This window comes from Camarhynchus parvulus, chromosome 2, assembly GCF_901933205.1.
Source record: "Camarhynchus parvulus chromosome 2, STF_HiC, whole genome shotgun sequence".
Lineage (NCBI taxonomy): Eukaryota > Metazoa > Chordata > Aves > Passeriformes > Thraupidae > Camarhynchus > Camarhynchus parvulus.
The window spans coordinates 63,805,756-63,824,561 of record NC_044572.1 but is presented as its reverse complement, the minus strand read 5'-3'; the positions used below and the strand labels follow the sequence as shown (position 1 = coordinate 63,824,561).

At 43.2% G+C, this 18,806-nt stretch overlaps 2 protein-coding genes across 4 annotated transcripts in view; one reads left to right on the top strand and one right to left on the bottom strand.

Annotated features, from left to right (window-relative positions):
- NUP153 (nucleoporin 153) overlaps positions 1–7,984 on the top strand; it is a 45,536-nt gene extending 37,552 nt beyond the window's left edge. The window contains exons 19-22 of one of the 3 annotated variants that reach the window (XM_030969274.1): positions 535–894; positions 2,517–2,789; positions 4,836–4,995; positions 5,457–7,984. In XM_030969274.1, coding sequence (XP_030825134.1) covers positions 535–894; positions 2,517–2,789; positions 4,836–4,995; positions 5,457–5,541 — 878 coding nt within the window. In that variant the 3' untranslated portion in view covers positions 5,542–7,984. The remainder of the gene's footprint in view (positions 1–534; positions 895–2,516; positions 2,790–4,835; positions 4,996–5,456) is intronic. The other 2 variants (XM_030969285.1, XM_030969264.1) reach the window with 2 other exon arrangements.
- Positions 7,985–8,738: 754 nt separating this feature from the next.
- FAM8A1 (family with sequence similarity 8 member A1) lies at positions 8,739–17,910 on the bottom strand. The gene is made up of 5 exons (XM_030943719.1): positions 17,411–17,910; positions 12,934–13,054; positions 10,570–10,693; positions 10,206–10,345; positions 8,739–9,890 (listed from the first exon to the last, which is right to left on the bottom strand). Exons 1-5 carry the CDS (start codon positions 17,901–17,903, stop codon positions 9,746–9,748), a joined length of 1,023 nt encoding a protein of 340 aa, XP_030799579.1. The 5' UTR covers positions 17,904–17,910; the 3' UTR covers positions 8,739–9,745.
- Between the last annotated feature and the right edge of the window lie 896 nt (positions 17,911–18,806).

Sequence of the window (18,806 nt, the reverse complement as noted above, 5' to 3'; positions counted from 1 at the left end):
CTATCAAATAATCCCTCTGAGGCTGTACTGTACAACAGCTGTGGGATTGATATACTACCTGCAGCCTGTCTTTAGTTCTAGTTGTTGATGTGTAGGCAATATGTGGCAATTTCTTTGTAGATTTCAGTGAGTTTAATACTATGTTTAGACAAAAAAAAATTGCCACACCTTAAGGGACCTGTATCATTGCTTGTGTAAGCACAGAAGTTGTACTGTCTCAGTAGTAGCAGCTCAGTTGATGATAAAATCTGTAATATGGTGCAGTATAGAGGCCTCATACTATTGTTGTTTTTTATAGTGAAAGGGAAGAAGAGAGGGAATACCTTCTTTCTATCTACTTGCCACTGTGCTGCAGTTTCTGCTATAAAGGTGCAAAAATCACTTCACAAATATTGCACAGTTTTGTATCCTTGAATTTGTTGAAAGTTTGCAGTGGAGGATTAAAGTTTTTCAGTGATGATTGCTGTGTGAAAACTTCTTGGTTGTTAAATGCCATTTGTGTGACGTAGTGGTAACTGTGTTTCTTCCTTTCAGATCAAGGAGCATCCTTCAGCTTCTTGAGCTCCAATTCCGCCAGCACAGTGGTACCCACCACTTCAGCCAACAGCAGCAGCGTGTTTGGCAGCGCCCTCTCTTCCTCAAACCCTCAGCCAGTTCCCGCTCCCTTTGTGTTTGGACAACCCAGCAACACTGTGACCAGCTCTGTTTTTGGCAATCCTGCAGAATCTGCAACATCTCAGTCATTTGGCTTCTCTCAAGAGAACAAACCAGCAACCACATCTTCCAGCACTGGCTCGACTCTTACTCCGTTTCTCTTTCGTTCAGGAGAGAGCAGTACCAATGCAGCAAATTCTGGATTTACTTTTGGAGCCACAACTACATCAAATTCAACAGGTATGTTTTAAATAGCTGCTCTTTTCGTTTTCTCATTTTTGCCATTATGTAGTAGACTTAGGAGATGCTGTTCCATTAATATTTTACTTTGGAAAATGTGCAGGCTAAATGCATAGAAGTAGAGAAAAATACTGAGAATTTATATTCAGCAATGTTAATTTGAGCTCATTTTCCTTCAGTGTGGGAAATACAGTTTAGGGATGAATTGGCACCACAGTAGTTTTATTGTAAAGGACAAACCTTTACTGGATTTCAGTTTGTACAGGAGCTTTTCACCATGGGAATGATAATTTCTTTTTTCAGTCACTGTTAGTCCAATGTTTACAGCTAGAAGTCAGTGAATTACAACTTTCCTGCTTTTGCACTTCTATACCTAAAACTCTGAATTCCTGGAAATAATGTCAAGCTTTGCCAAGTCCTTCTCTCACAAGTGTCTATAAATGGAGTATCTCAACAGGGATGCAATTAATGCTGCTCAAGGGTTGGTTTCTACTAAGGAGCATGGCCAGTGCATGTTAATTTTCTAGGAATTTAGAGAAGACAGCAGTAAGAAATACAAGAGTTTCTTCATGTTTTATATTTGTTACTCCACTGCCTGAATTGCATGAATGCATGACTAAATACACCAAATTATCTGTATTCCTATGAGCCATGCAGGATGTTGGAAATAAGATTGAATCTGTAAGGGAAAGACTTAATCTAGTTTGATCCTGATGGCTTAACTTTGTCAGTCACAAAAGTTTAATTTGCACACTTTTTTGTGGATCAGAAATAGAGAAAACAGTCCCAAATTACAACAACCAGCAGATCAATTTGAACTGCTTACATTCAGTGTAATTTTGTTAGTGACACCACATTTCAAACATCTCCACAAATTCACAAACCTAAGTTTTACCATGTATCTCATCTTGGAAAGAAAGTCAGCTGTTCCAAGTTACGGTGCAATTAGAGGGTATTTCCTGTTGCCATGAGCATTAGTAATGCTGTTCAAAATGCACCTTTGGCATAGCAGATCTGCCATGTACTTTCAGAGTCACTGTTCAGGTGCATTTCATTATTTCTGCTGGCCATGCAGCTCAACCATTGGGCTGGTTCTCTGTTGATGATAGATAGAAAATTACTCTGCTAAACCAAGATTTTGAGATTACTGCAAGGTTGATTTGGCCTCCAGAAGTCGATAATGATAAACACTTAAACAGGAGAGGAGTGAAGCTGCTGAAAAGAAAAGATATATGTTCTCCTAGTCCTAATAAATTAGGAGCTGTATTTTGCATGTTGGAAAAATCCAGTTTGAATGAATATTCCATGTGTGTGATAGAAAGAGCTTTTAGTAAATGCAGATTAAAACACACTGTTTGTAGGAATCTATCTGCGCAACATGAAGGGGCAGCCAGTGCGTTTGAGATTTAATTTTGTCTGACTCTCATAAACACAGTGTTTCTTATGTTGCTTAAAAGAAAAGATGCAACTCCTGTTGTAGCTGAGGTAGTGTCTGTTTTATATACTCACACAATTAGTTTGAAATTGGGATGAGTATTCAGCCAGCAGACCTTTTGTTTCTGGATTCATTCTGGAGAGTGGGAGGGAAGGGGCCCACACTGACATCCCTCTCTGTCCCCAAGGGTCATCGTCTTCGTTTCTGTTTGGCTCTGGGCCTGCAGCGCCTGCTGCTGGCCCGGCCTTTGGCGCCAGTCAGTTACCAGCATTTGGCCCAAGCCCAGGCTCCGGGCAGCAAAGCGCTCCGAGTTTTGGGTCGCTGTCCACACCGTTGTTTTCTGCTGGCTCTCAGCCTGCTCCTTCTGCCTTTGGCTCGGTGACAAGCAGCACTCAGCCCGCCGTGTTCGGACAGCAGGCAGCCCAGCAGCCAGCCTTTGGCTCCGGTACCCCCAGTGCTGGTGAGTGCCCACCATCCTCTCCCATTCAAGGATTACATATATTTTATTTTATTTTTCAGTAATTATATGGAAAAAGACAACTTTAGCCTTGTGTGTGTATTTAAATATAGGAATTGCTGTCCATAAAAATAATGGCTATAGGGCTGTCATTTATGTCCCAGTCCTGACTGTGGAGACACAATGTGCCATGGGTATCCAGCTTCACAGTAAGCCTTCTCCACAAGAGGCTTAGCAGACATGGAGGTTGCAACTCTACAACTAAATTTTGAGCTTTATTTTCTTTAGAAACCTAATGATTAAAAGGAACTGTTGAAAACCACGGAGTAATCACTGGTAAGATGGTGTAAATCAAAAGAGCAGACACAGGGCAAAGTGGTTATTTTTTTATTTGAGAATTGAATCAATCATTTCATTGCATAAAATACAGTCAGAATTCTTGGGGGGTTTTTTAAGCATTTATGGGTTAAGACTTTATTAAGATCTTTTTACTAATGAAGTATAAAATGCCATGGGAAAGGAGCAGAGAATGAACTTCGTAACTTAAGAAAGACCTGTTCCATACTAGTAATAATGAAAAAACGAAAACAGTGCCAGAATGTCTATTTGATATCACATCAAATACTGAAAGGGAAAAGCCTCCTTTTTTCCTCTCAGAAGTTTTACAAAATAACCTCCATTAAAAGTAGCTGACATTTTTGTACTGATCAGTAGATTAATACAAGCAGATTAGTGCACAACACATTACTCAGTTGATCTTTCATTAATCAGATAGCAGTTTAAAGGTAAAATTCTCTCTGGATTTTCTGTATTACTTCTTAGTTTACTCTGATAATTGGAATGTTTGGGGTTTTTTCAGACAAGGTACTCCTGGCACATTAAAGGAAAGGAAGTCCCCAGATCCATTGCATGAACACAGGAAAGTTTACCTGAATGTAAATTTACACTTTAAGACTTGCTTAATAAACTTTAATATGCACAGGTATAAATCTAATAGTGGCATGGAAGCTAGCAAGCAACTAATTATCAGTGTGCCAGCAGTATTACTTTAAAAATTCCTCAATCTATGTGAATGGATGGATGGGCAGAGTCCAGTGGGAGGAAGTTTATTAAGTCCAAGCGCTGAGTCCTGCATTTTGGCCACAGTAACCCCCTGCAGTGTCATAGCCTAGGGATGGCGTGGCTGGACAGTACCCAGGCAGAAAGGGACCTGGGGGTGCTGGTGACGGCCAACTGAACATGAGCCAGCAGTGAGCCCTGGTGGCCAAGAAGGCCAAGGGCATCCTGGCCTGTATCAGGAATAGTGTGGGCAGCAGGAGCAAGGAGGTCACCCTTCCCCTGTACTCGGCAGTGGTGAGGCCACACCTTGAGTGCTGTGTCCAGTTCTGGGCCCCTCAGTTTGGGAAGGACCTTGAAACACTGGAGCACATCCAGAGGAGGGCAACGAGGCTGGTGAGGGGCTTGGAACACAAGGCCTGTGAGGAACGACTGAGGGAGCTGGGGGTGTTTAGCCTGGAGAAAAGGAGACTCAGAGGTGACCTTGTCACTCTCTACAACTTCCTGAAAGATGGTTGTAGCCAGGTGAGGTTGGTCTCTTTCTCCAGATAGCAACTGACAGAACCAGAGGACACAGTCTCAAGATGCGTCACAGGAAATATAGGTTGGATATTAGAAAGAAGCTTTTTACAGAAAGAGTGATAAAGACTAGAATGGTCTGCCCACTGGAATGGTGGAGTCACCATCCCTGGATGTGTTTAAAAAAAGACTGGATGTGGCACTCGGTGCCATGGTTTAGTTTAGGTATTAGGGCATGGGTTGGACCCAATGGTCTTGAAGGTCTCTTCCAACCTAGTGATTCTGTGAATTCAATAAACTGTTCCTGTAGTAATCTGACACTTCTGGTGGACCCCTCCAACTTTGTCATCTCGAGCAACCTGTAAAAAGAATAATCTTTAAAGATAATGGGGAAGAACATGAGAATTTTACTGAAAAGGATGAACTCAAATTTCAGTTTTCTTACTTCCTTCCGCTTCCACCCCATCTTCCCAGGTTCTGTATTCCAGTTTGGAAGTAATACTACTAATTTCAGCTTTCCAAATAACCCAGGAGTATTCACTTTTGGTGCAAATCATCCTGCATCAGCAGCTCCTGCACCACCTTCTGGTACTTCAGGATTTTCGTTCAACCAGCCTGCAGCATTTACAGTGGGGTAAGAGACCATATCAGAATTTCCCTTGAGCTTCGGGTAATATCAGTGGACAGTGTTCAGCCTCTACTGCTGTTAAATCATGAGGTGTTCAGATGAACCTTGGAGTTTGAAACTAAATTTGGCATCCTTCCTTTTATTAGCCTGACTGGCTAACTAAGCACCGCTATCTGTAAAGGAGCCTAGCTGTCAGGAATGTCACACATCAACACATGTGAGATTCTCTTGTTCTTGAAAGGTAGAACCCGTATCCAGCCATTATGCTGCTGCTTACCTTCTGAATAAGAGAGATTTAATTGGTTTCTGGAACTCTCTTCCTCCTGTTCGTCATTTGCTGCTTGTTGCCAGCTGGTAACTAGTGAGACAAGACTATGAAACAGTTGTTCTGGAATATCTGCTCAGTGCTGCTACTGAATTTTCAGCTACACTGTCCTAAACTCTGAACTACTAATTTCTTTTAATAGGACTAAAGGGAAAAATGTTTTCTCTGCCTCTGGATCTTCAGTTGCTGGTCGGAAGATAAAGACTGCAATTAGACGTAGAAAGTAAACGCCTGATTGGTAAAGCATCAAAAACATTGGAAGCAGCTACTATCCTGAATTGTTCACCTTCTACCCTGACTGAATTGTTCAGCTACTATCCTGAAATGTTCAGCTACTACCCTGAATTGTTCAGTTACTGGGATTGTACCTCACGCTGGCTTGTCGGAAGTCAGATCTGCCTAAAGGAATATAAACCTTAGCTTTCCTGTCCTTCCCTCCCCTCTCCCTGTTACGTTTTTTTGGTAGCAAGTAAAGTTGGCAGCAAGGCTGTTCTCAAGCAAAAGTCTCAAGTTACTTCTTTCACTGACTTGGCATGGTCTGGCTATAGCCCTGAGTAGAGCCTGCACAGTGAATGGCTTGTCGATACCTCTTCATCCGCACCACTATGTGCGCTCATCTGCGTTTACTGACGCCTCGAAATTGTAATTATATCAGCGAGGGATGCTGTATAGAGTAGAGAATGTTGATAACGAATGATTTCTATGCTGAGTTTGTGCTGGTGTATGTGTGAAGTGAGTGAGTTTGGGTGTACTGTGCACTAAAATTTTCTGATAGGGGAAGACTGATTAAAGGATGATCCATGCTAAGGACTTGTTAGATCTGTAGTTCTTCATTTAATAATTATATGCTGTTTCTATATTTTCATTCTTACAGCCCTTTATCACCTGTCTCGCCTTGTTATTTTATTATGAGATGTGTAAATACGATTTTGTTTCTCTATGTACTTTTTGGCATAACAAATCTGTGAAATTGAAATTTTAATTTTGTGTGTTACAGCCATTTTTGTTTAGTATTGTCTCAGATTTTATGTAAATCCCATTATTCAAAGTTGCCTAAATCCATTTAGAAAATCTTTAAAATTGGGAATTCTTAAAGTAAGTTTATTGGCTTTTCTGATCCATTTTTGTTTGGACCAAAAACCAGTATTGTACAAAGTATTAAGTATATATTTTTATATTTACTGAAATGGACTGTGGTGACTTTGGATAATAAGGAAAAGTTTAATATTAAAGCCATGTTTATTACAGTATAATTAACATGTTAAACCATGGGATAAATGCCATCAATAAAAACTGCGAAATAATACCTGGCAATTTTAACTCTCTGTAATGGCATCCCCAGCTGTAACTGTATGAGGTAGTTCCTTCAACCTGAGCAATGTCTTGTGCTTTCTTCGACCCCTGCTTTCTCCCATTGATTTTAAAGGATCTTACATTTAGAAGTCTCCTGTTAGGAAGGAGAATTTTATTGTAGGCTGAAGCTTGGAGCAGCTTAGCAATGTGTCAGCTGACTGCAGTTAATTTTTTTGTAGTGCTATTAAAGAAACCCAACCCAATGCTTATAAACATTCACCACGGTTCTAACTGAAGACTGGAAATGAGTAATAGGGGGTGGGCGCTTCTGTAGCAGTTACAGGAACTTCTTGGAGAACAGACATTATTCTAGTAAAATCAGAGGAAATGCTTGTTCATCTGGAGACCCACAGCTGAATTTGTACCAAGTCACAGCAGTCTGTCTCTGACTCAGACATCAATTCTCCCCTCAGCTAGAAGGCCAGAGACCTGCATCACTGTCAGTGGTGTAAATGTCTTCAGAGGCACTGCTGGGGCCCTGGCTGGCACTTCTGCCACGTATCCCAGCACTGCTCCCTGCTCCTGCAGGTGCTGCTGGTGTGAGATGCCTTTCAAGCACAAGTTGAACATGACAAGAGGGCAGAGGCCTACTGCTCTTTTCAGGGCCCCAGTCACTGTTTCTGAAACAGAAAATGCTCAGCAACTTGACTTTCAAGCTGCACACACTCTCACTGCTATTGAGGCAGTCAGATCATGCCACTGTAGCCACGAAAGGATTATATGCAATTACCTGTTTCCAGCTGTCTACATGTGAAAAATGCCACAGATTTCCACTTTGTCCTCCTTAGCCCTAAATCACCTGCCAAGCACTTCAAACAGAAACAATCCGCATCTGGGATGCAGCTCGCATAAGAGACAAACTAAAAGCTGCCAGCAGCACAATGTATACGTATTTCCATGGACAGGCTCTGTGTTCTTGCATTTTAACTGTTTTCTTTACCTGCTGTGGAAAAGGTGCTATTTTTCTGCAGGGTAAGAGATACCTTCCCTTATACCTGAATTGGTAGTAATAAAGTTTTAGCCAACAGTGTCGCTTTTCCCTTCCTCCCCCATCCCCCCTCCTTTTGAATCCTAGTTTTTAGGTCACTGCTAGAGTAAAGAGAATAAAAGTTCTTGTTGTGAATAGGCAAAAATTACCCTAGAAAGGACTTTTAAGTTGGTTCCGATAGCTTCAGCTTTCATCAGGCTGATTGCCATGCACAGTCTCAGTGCTTAAGTCTTTGAAAGAATCGAGCACAAGCCCTGTCAGGAGCAGCTGAGGGAATTGGGGGTGTTTAGCCTGGAGAAAGGGCAGCTCAGGGGTGACCTTATTATCTTCAACTGCCTGAAAGGAGGCTGGCAGGGGGCAGGGTGGCGGGGGGGCAAGGTTGGTCTCTCAGCCCAGGTAAGAAGCGGTAGGACAAGGAATGGCTTCAAGTTGGTGTCATAAGGTTTAGACTGGATGTTAGGGAAAAAAATTAGTGGAAAGGGCTGTCAAGCATTGGAAGAGGCTGTCCATGTAAGTAGTAGGATCAGCAGCCCCGGGAGTATTCAAAAAATGTGGTTAAGCAAGGGCTCTAAAAACAGTGTTCTAGCCAAGACAACTTTTTTTTCCTTTACTTCAAAAATAAATATTTAAAAGTAGTTATCTAAAATGTTAGCGACCTCATTCTGGAGACTTAATGGATGGCAAAACATTCAGCAACTATAAGCACGGGATCTAGTCCTGAATAATCATTCCAAATGAAAACTGAAATGCACGCACAATACAGTCATACACAGAAGAACACAACTTGTCCAACGGAAATACTGCAGCATACGAACATGTTACTGATTAAGTTATTACACCTGGAGACAAGAGCAATAACCAGGCTCTCAAACATTTTTACTGTCAACCAAGCCATTGGGCACCACCCCTGAAGGGAGGGTGAGAACCTGCAGCCACTGAGTGGCATGTTAAGCCTAAGAGAGGAACATACAAAAACTGATTAAAGAGTTCCAGACTCAGAGTTCAGTAAAACACTAATACTGCTTACATTAATTTCCTGAGATGCTAATAACATGACAATAAATGAATCACCGAAGCGATATGGTCATGCAAAATATTAGGTTTCTTTATTCAGTATTTAAGTTATTCTGAATATACAAACAATTAGCCAGAATGATAAAGTGAAAATAACCAGTATTTGTACTTCTGCAGATTTACACCCATAACACATTTCAGCTAATGTTTTCTGCATGCTCCTGAAACACACTCACTTCTGTTCTGCATTATATGCAAGGAATAGACAAGTGCTTTCACTCCAAACAGAAGCAAAAAAGTTACCTTTCATTAGCATGGTCTGTACTGTTGATGGCTCCAGAATTATTTACACACACCAGATCACTAACACTGCAGTGTAACACCCTTCCCAGAGGAAAAAGCAGCTATTGTTTCACTTCTTCATTAGCTTGGACAAGTGAAGTAAGTGATAGTGCTTGAGACAATCATGCAAAAAAACTTTTCACATCAATGTTGTGAGAAAATACTTAAAAGGTGAAGAAATACGATCTGTGAAGCAATAATAAAAGACACTGATAACCACTGCTGATCTCTCTAAATACATGGCAATTTAACATCATTTGCCTTGCTGTCTAATACTGCAGGTTTCTTCCTCCATGTCCTTTGACAGGCAACTGCCTGGAGAAGAACTTCATTTTCTAGTTATCTGCCAACATCCAAAATTGTAGGAGCAACATTTCTTTTAAGGTGGCATATTCCTAGGGATCTGCTTTCCACAGACTGACAAACAGAACAGCTTCTTTTTGCAGTTAAAGCAGACAGGTTTTGTCTCATCAATCAGAGGTTAATACTCCTGGATTTAATACGTATTTTCTCTCCCAAACTTCTTTGGCGTCTATGAAAACTCCAATACTTTGAAGGTAGTTGCTGGCATCATACAGGAACCATACATTTTCTTCAGCTTCTGAATCAGTTCCTATTTAATTAGGGCAAAAGATTCCAACAGACACCTCAATTTCAGTTCTGGGGTAGGTCTTTTATTCACTGGGGTTTGGAGGGGATGTTCAGAACCAGTCCAGAAATCTCATTTTTTGGTATCATCTGACTCCATTTCTTCTGACCACAATAGTTCCTGCTACAATATCATAGGCGGTTCTGTTATGCTGGAAAAACAGCAGTGTAATGAACGCAGGAAAAAATGATGCAATAGAAAAATTCTTGATCAAAGCTCGTACTGTGGACCTGAAATCAGAATAGAACATTCAGTGCCTTACTTTCACTTTTCTGCTTACATTAGTAGTTAACTTCCAATTTAGTGCTCAAGTTTTGCGGAGCACAGAAGTCGAGCTCTAGAGGAGATTTAATCAACTACCCTAAAAAATACTCCATGTGACTGAATAAGTACCATTTTATTCTTAGATCACAGAATCTGACAATAGCTGTTGCAGTCTAATTATTGCAAAGGTCAACAGCAAAGAAACAGTGAACTTCCTTCCAAATCCCACGCTTTTGACGCTGTTAACCTGAATGCAGTGAGACTGAGCCAGGAGCACTTACGTTGTCATGCTGACATTAGAGGATGGAATGACTAACACACGGCTGGGTGCAATAAGGACAGAAGTTTCACACGTCACAACTCGCAGTCCAAGCAAGAATTTCCCTGGGGTTGCTCCACCTGCTCCCCAAATACAGATTATCTGTAAAAGAAAGGTTATTTTAAGTCCACACATCACCATGTTGTTGACAGGTCTCCCAAACTTGGTTATCTTCAGAACTATGTGAATGTCATAAGCTTCAACATAATCCAAAACACCGTTAAGAGGATTTACTTTATTGGCCAACGATAACATTATTTTTTAAAACCATTTCTTCAACAACTCAAAACTATTAATTACAGGGGTTAATGTTTATGAGTAGTTACCTCATAAAAGCAGACTAATAACCTGTAGATGAGAGCTACTATCATCATTTTCTGCAAATCTTCCATGGATGTATCTTCATCTATTTCTTCTATGATGTAATGCATGGCAAATTTAGAGATGTCCCTGTACAAAATAAAACTGAACTTTAAAACCATTCTTCTCAGAATACCAGTGTTACCCCTTTAATACAAGAATTCACTCCCTCCGTTCTGGTATTATAAGACAACAAAAGCTCCTTGCCCTCTGATACTAAACAAGCCATTAAAATTCAGAACACTCAGTTTCATTTGGAGTTACTGCTTAGCTTGTTTTGTCTTTTTCATTAAGAAAAGATCATTCTTTATTACCGCTTTTGCACAATGGTGTCCCTGGGTAGTGAGCTGCAGAATTGTTCTGAAAATTCTCACACTTCTTGGGAGGTAAACAGATTCTGCACATAATCATCTAACTGGATACAAATGGAAGGCATCCAAGTCTCCATGTATTTTCTTACACTACACTCAAGGAAAAAGAAAAGGGCACTCTTTACGAATGCAAGGGAGAAGTTGGCAGTCTCCCTAAGAAATCAGGGGAGCCCTATATCCTCCTCTGCATGATCAGAGTTCTCATCAGGGTTCCTTATTCTCGTTTACAACTCACCATACTGGTCTGAAGGCACCTTGGTATGCAATAGGAGGATTCAAATATAAAGCAATTGAAACCTTATGGTTTTTAGCCTAACAGAGCTATGCAAAGCATCCATTTGGAGTTAATGGTGTATTTTCACAGATAAACTCCACAGATGTAACATTCTTATCTGATACCTGGAATGGATATACTTGCAACACACTAAGGCAAGAATTTCTCACTCATGCATCTAATTAAGGCTCACATAGAACTGTGCAGTCCCACTTTAAAATTCCATCTAATATTTGTGCTACTTGCCCTCCTTTTTATTCAGACTTGAGAACTGGAAAAAAACCAAAACAACCCAGGAATTAAAAAACCAATGTAGCACAACCTACATTTCCTTTCAATGCAGCTTTGGCCTGAAGTGTCTTTCTTGAGCCTGTGAGGGCCTATGTTTTCCATGACAATTCAGCCCAACCCCAAGCACACCATGTCTCTCAAGCAGAAAACCCCTCAGAACATTTCTCTGAAGTTCCCGGTAAGCAACTGTCTCACAAAACTATTAATATTGAAAATTCTGTAAATTACTCTTTCATCACTTTACAGCAGCAATATACATATAGTTTGTTCCCCATCTTTCCACTACTTCACTTTGTATCATTCTCCACCTCCTAAAGGCAAAGTGGAAACACAAACTGTCAGGTTACAGGTGATGGGATCTGGCCGCTAAACAGAGATGAACGTTTGGCATTTTAATTGCTGCTTATCTGAACAAAACCCAGTGATCATTTACATTGACGTATTTATTGGTTTGGATTTGACCCTCTTCCACACCCCTTTCTAGCCGCAGGTGAAGGTGTCTGGAAGATGTTATCTGTATGTCTGTTACCGCTTTACAGTCAGGCAACGTTTGTTGGTTCTTGAGCAGAAAGCCTGGCCTCCAAAATGTGTTTGTACAGTAGTGGAATTATCAACTGCACCAAGATCTCATCTCTTAATCAGACTGGAATATTGATTACACCAACCCAAAGCAGAATAAGAGAGTTAAGAAGTAAGATATCTACAGTTAAAGAAGCAGTTAAAAAAGGAAGTGTTTGAGGTAAATTGCTACATCTGTGTACAAAAATGTGAAATGATGAATCCTTCAGTCTAGTGTATGGTTGATACACACATTGCTTACTTGAACTATTTAAGAAACCCAATTTACACCCAGTGAAGCCTGCAGTGTGACAGTATTCTAGCAACCAGGCTGTATTTTCAAAGTACATACATATCTGATCTGCTTAATTAGATTTTTTTTGTGGGGTAGCATTGTTTAGGTCAGAAATCTAAAACACAGCACCACAGAAGATGCTATACATTAACATGAAAGATGCTAAAATTAACTTAATCCCAGCCAGATCTAGTACATTTTGAACACTGTAAAAAAAATGGTCAATGTTTTTCCTTTGAAAATTCAAAAGAACTTTTCTGTAATCTTGCTATTCCCCCCCCCCCATAAATGTGCAAGTCTAATCTTTCCTTAGTAGTGAGTTTGAGAGCCTACAGACCAGTACAAATTCTGTGTTTCCATCAGCTGACCCAAAATCAGGATGTATTTACAAAGAAGTTAGCCTAGTGGTGCTTTTCTTCAATTTCTGTCATTTATTTAATGATACCATATTCAAAAACATACCATAAATACAACCTGACACCTCAAAGAGCACGAAAAGCTTAAAGCTGTATGTAACAAAGCTTTAAATTGTTCAACTTACTTTATTCCACTGAGGTGCATAATACTTAAAATGATGGTTGCCTTTATAAAGAACAGAATAAAAAAATCCACCATCTCTGCTATGAACCTGTGTGCCAGTGAAGGGATAAGGAATTCCCGACCTGCAACAGAAATAGTTCACATTACCCAGATTTTACTGCACTAACACAAAGTTAACACTAATGTCTAAAGCAAAACCCACATTAACCTCTCTACAAGAACATAATCTAGAGCTCTGCCCACATGTTCTATGAGGAAATTTCTAAAGATGTATGCATAAAAAATAATCTGAATTGTTTAAATTTAATTAGAAGAAGCTTCTTGAAGAACTCTAACTGTTTCAGAACCGAGTCCCTCATAATTCGGATCACAGGCAAAATCATGCCCTGCTAAAGAACTGAAGTACACTGAAGATCAGGTTTTGTGTTCTTTTGTTTAAAATAATCTCATAGAGGACAGATTTGTGTAAGTCTGAGAGGTCAAATTAAAAAGACAATCGTCTGATTGTCTACCATAACTTTTTTATCCCTCAGCACCAAGGCATCTGTGTATACCAAGTACCAGTTCTCAGAGTAAAACACAGCCTATTTTATCTCCACTCAAATACAAACAGGAATGGATGAAAATACTTGACATAAACATTTCTATACATTACTTTTAATAAAACACAGTATACTGCTCTACCCCCAGCCAGAAAACATAACACATTCTGCTATTTAATTGGCCACATGCAAATGGGCACAAAGTAAGGAGTCACAAGCTTTTGCTACTCGGGTGATTTAAGCAAAGAAAGTATTAGAGAGTGTCTTAGAAAGTTTCCAAGAAATAGTGTTGCAAAATAATTTCATCTGGACCCAGCTACTCCTCTATTTTCCAAAGGACAAACATGACTCACAAAACTTCACTTAGAAATGCCATTCTACTACCAGATGGAACCTGTGGAAACAGGGACTCGTTTTGTTGCTGTTTCTGAGAATACTTATCCCCACACAGAATAAGGACAAAAGAGGAAAGAAAATCACACCACTCTCCAGCCTCAAAAATCATCATCAAATTTCATTTAGAATAAGCCTCCCCAGTTCAGCTGCTGAGACTGATGCTGCCAGCCATGGCCTCACAAGCTGTGAGAGCCAAGCCAAAAGCCCACAGCACTTTTAAACGGGGTAACAACAATCTGGCAGAGATCAGGTAAGAGCCAGCTCTTATTTAACATACCTGGGTTTATACAGCTTTGTTTCATACCTGCTGCACTGATCACTCTGCATTGATAGTATCAAGCAGCCTGGTTTGAGGTAGCAGGGGGGCCACAAAGATGGGCATGCTGCTGGCCAAAACTGGGCCACTGAGGGAGGCTGGGAATGCCTCTGTGATGGCATATTTAAGAAGAAAATCAAAACAAACTAATGGGATTTGCTTCTTAAGAGGAGAGGAGGAGGTGAGAATATGTGGGGGAAACAACATGGTGACACCAAGGTCAGTGCAGAAGGAGGGCAGGAGGTGCTCCAGGCACCAGAGCTGAGATTCCTCTGCAGGCTGTGATGAGACCATGGTGAAGCAGCCGTGCCCCTGCAGCCCATGGGGATCCATGGGGGATTCAGAGATCCACCTGCAGTCCATGGGGGAGGTGCCCATGCTGGAGTGGGTGGATGCCTGGAGGAGGCTGTGATCCAGTGGGAGAGCCAGTGGAGAGAGGGGGTCCCTGCTTCCAGGCTGGAGCAGCCTGTCCTTGGAGGACTGCAGCCCGTGGAATGACAGACCCGTGTTGCAGCAGTTTTGGGAGGGCTGTCTGCCTGTGGGAGGGACTCACGTTTGCAGCAGGTGTGGTTGGGCTGCTGCTCGTGAGAGTGGGCCCACGCTGGGGAAGTTCACAGAGAGCTGTCGCCCGTGGGAGGGACCCCACAGTCTCACAGGGGAAGGACTCTTCTGGAGCAGTGGAAGAAAATCTCGGTGATGAACTGACCAAAGCCCCCATGCCCTGTTTCCCTGCACTGTCGGTGGGAAGGAGGGAGGGGCTGGGGGTGAAAGGGTAGTTTACAGGCTTATTTTACTTCTCATTAACCTCCTCTGATTCTGTTAGAAATAAATTTCACTTTTTCCCCTGAAACAGTCCTCCTTGTCCTTATCTCACTCAAGAAGCCTTCCTTAACTTTTTTTTCTTTTTCCCCTCCTTTACCCCGCCATGGCAGGGGAGGGTGAGCAAGTGACTCTCTTGGTGCCTGGTGTTGGGCCAGTGTCAAACCAAGACATATATAATACTAAAATGGATTCCACTGGCATTGTCAAAGCCTGTCCAAATTCTCTAATTCTAATTAGAGATTCTTCAACTAAGGCGGGAGAGAACATAGCCAGTTTCCCAATCCTGGCTTGAGCACACAGCGCCAGGTGAAAGCTTTCATCTGCTCTGTCAAAAGCAGCACATTTGTTGGAGTTGGTGGCAGAGACTGATTTATTCACCATTGAATAAATTAAATTAAATTACTGCCTAAAGAAGAAGCTACATGGGGCTAGGAAAATAAGTATTCAAATTACGTTTAACTCCATCATATTAAGAAACCTTGGCAACCCTTAGCTTCTGGCAGATTTACATTGCAGCAATTCAAGCTGTTTGTCATATCAGAAATCCACTCTTTTGCCAAGGGTTACTATTTATTCAGCAAGGACAGCCAAATTCAACATCCATCCAGCTCAATGTCTAGGATATTACATCCATGTAGTGCTTAAGAGGAGTTTGCACCAGCCAGCCACAGGGCAGCAGGGGCCTGGATGCACCTTTTGCCCTACTGTTCCCAGTGGATCAGCAGTAATCTCCTGCAGTAAGGCAGGGTGGGCCCAGGCAAGGAAGTGTTTTAAATCATGGTGTCTGTCCACAAAAAGCCAGCCACTGCCCAGGGTGCTGTTAAATTTTGCTGCTCTGACACACACCTGCAGGCACACTGAAGAGGCAGAGGCAGCTAGCAATCCCACTTTTTGACATTCTAGTTTGAAATCTTCAACATTAACATAAGTTGTCACTTATTTCAGCTTACATAAGCACACGGGCTGTAAACTGCTCTGGCACAGGGACAGATCCATGACCTGCCCTGCCTCGCCTCACTGCTGTGTGGGCAATAATCTACAGCAGGGAAGAAGGAGCCATAATCACATTAGCTGTTCCAGATATATCCATCTGCAATCTGAAGCCAAAGCATCAGCACAGCAGTCTTTGTTTATAACTGTATTGTATCGCTGCATCACATACCTAGTCCCCTCAAGAAGGCCAAGTGTGTTGCAATAGTATGCAATATTCAGAATAACCACATTCAGCAGCATGAAATGCTATTCATGCCCCAAATAACCTTAACATATGGAATTAGCTCCTGAAAAAACAGGTAAAATTCCAAGAATAATTTCAGCCTAGCCTTTGTCCAACCCTCCCTTTAATGACTTGCAACATCAGTTCATAACCAAACCATAACAGAATCCGGGCATAATTACAGCAAATACTATTCTGTGTCCTAACCATGTTTAAAAAAACATCTGCTTAAAAACATAAGAAAGAAACAAGCTCAGAGGCTAGGCTCCCTTCCCTTAAAAATAAGGAAAAAGGAACAAAAAACATCTTCCACACACATACGGCCACTAAGCTTATAAATAATGTCACAGATCAGCAATGTCGTACTTTGTCCTGCAGAGAGAAACGAGCTCTGGCTTTTTTCCAAAGTCCATCAGCAGTGCTCTCCACCACAATTTCCTACCATTGCTCACAGTGGTACTAACATTCAAGGAATGTGACCTAGGCACTCCTCGACTTGTGAGGAGTTGTTGCTGCTCCAGGTTTTACCTCACATGAAATCAGAGTGAGTTTGCTTTATTCCTGAAAAATATAAACAGAAGGCCTGCTGTGCACTGCCTTCAATGTTTACAGCTGCAACAGACGTTTGTTTATCTCGGGTCCCACTGCCTAAGCTTGTTCAACGTCAGCATGTTTTCACTTCTCTGCTTCGGGTCGACGAAAATATTTTATTTGAGCACCAAGAGCTCATTAAAGCAGGCAAAGTTAGTTTAGATTACATAATTCAAACGGGCTACTTATAAAGCTAGATGCATTACAAGCCTGTGACCACAAGAATAAGTTCCACTCAAAAAAAAAATCAACTCCTTCGTATGCATAAAAATATCTTTACAAGCTCTGAAGCTGTAAGTTGTATATGCAAGTCAATTTCCCCAAACCTGCTGGTTCTGGATTTACAACCTCAGTATTAGGGCTGTCACCCTGTATCCAAACTTGTTTATGGACCGAGTTCCGGCCTTACAGCCTCGGTATTAGGGCTGTCACCCTGTGTCACAAGGCACAGCCACATGCCCGGGGCCGCAGCCAACGGAAGCGCAGCGACTCCCAACGTCGCACACCCCCGGCTTCCCTCCAGATCCCGCTGCCCGGAGCCGCGGCTCTCACCAGGCTCCCCTTCCTCCCCAGGCCCAGCCCCGGCCCCACTCACCCGCCGGCCGCCCCGTGTCCCTGGAGGCGCCGCTGCCGCTGCTGCTGGCGGCGCTGCCGGAGGCCGCCCTGGGCACGGGGGACACCGCGCCCGCCGCTCCCGGCCAGGCTGGGGTGGCAGCGGAGGGGGCGCGGGGCCCCGTCCCGGCGGAGGCCGTGTGTGCCGGCGGCGGAGCGAAGAGGTAGAAGGGGCTGTAGTAGGCAGCGGCGGCGGGCGGGGGTGGCTGCGCGGCGGCAGCGGCGGCGGCGGCGGCGAGGAAGGCGGGCGGGCAGCCCTGCCAGCCCAGGTACCCGCAGTACGAATCCCACAGCCACTGGTGTACGCGCCGCGCGTACTCCGCTGCACTCAGTGGCTTCGTCCCGCCGCCCTCCGGAGGGGAGCACGGCGGTGGCGAAGACGCGGCGTTGACTGCTTCATCTCCGGCGGGGCTGCCGCCCCCCGCCATCGCCGCCGCCCCAGCGCCAGCCCGGCCGCGCTCCGCCACCTCCTCCATCGCGGCGGGCACTGAGCGTTCACCGCGCGTGCGCCGGGGACGCGCCTCGCCTCTCCCACTTATCGCGGCGGAGTGGGGGGGGACGAGCCTGACGAGCAGAGCACCGCGCCAGGGGAGAATCAGGCTTCCTCCCCGCTCTCGCCACGAGATGGTATCGCCGAGCGCTGAGGCAGAGGCGCTGCCCCTGACGTGCGAGCGAAGTGGCCTGCGGAGCTGCTCGCGGTGCGCAAGTTCTGCGGTTTTATTTTCCTGTGTTAATGCTGTGGGGTATTTTTCCTTTCTCTATCTCCCCCTTTTCATTTTTTCCCCTATCACATATCATGTTCGTCCTCTAAAAAAAAAAAACCAAAACGACCAAAACCAAACAAACAAAACCACCCAAAACAAAAATAAACAAAACCAAAACCAACAAACAAAAACCCCCCAAACAAAACCCCCACAATCCACAGAGCCATTTAGGTTGAAAAAGACTTCTGTAATCGAGTCCAACCTATGACTGAACATCACCGTGTCAACTAGACCAAGGCACCGAGTGCCACCTCCAGGCTTTCTTTAAACGCCTCCAGGCACGGTGACTCCACCACCTCCCTGGGCGGCCCATTCCAATGTCCAGTCACCCCTTCTGCGAAGAAATCCTTCCTAATGTCCAACCTGAAACTCTCAGAGAAGAGGCCGACCCCCACCTGGCAGCAGGATCCTTTCAGGGAGTTGCCGAGAGCGGTCAGGGCACCCCTGAGCCTCCTGCGCGCTAAACACCCTCAGCTCCCTCAGCTGCTCCTCACAGCGCTTGCTCCCCTCAAATGCTGAACAAAGAACCAGCAGCAAGTTTAAACACAGTTCTTCTAACTAACTTTTAGTCTTTAAGGTTTCTGTGTTGTGTTAAGCGTCTGAACCAGAGCAAGT

Bases quoted from the DNA above. Each gene is read 5' to 3' on its own strand.
- FAM8A1 (XM_030943719.1), bottom strand. From the start codon at position 17,903: ATGGAGGAGGTGGCGGAGCGCGGCCGGGCTGGCGCTGGGGCGGCGGCG. The intron at 13,055-17,410 runs GTGAGTGGGGCC...TTTCTGTTGCAG, and splicing joins GGACACGGGGCGGCCGGCGG to GTCGGGAATTCCTTATCCCT. The intron at 9,891-10,205 runs GTAAGTGCTCCT...TTCTGATTTCAG, and splicing joins TCTAATGTCAGCATGACAAC to GTCCACAGTACGAGCTTTGA.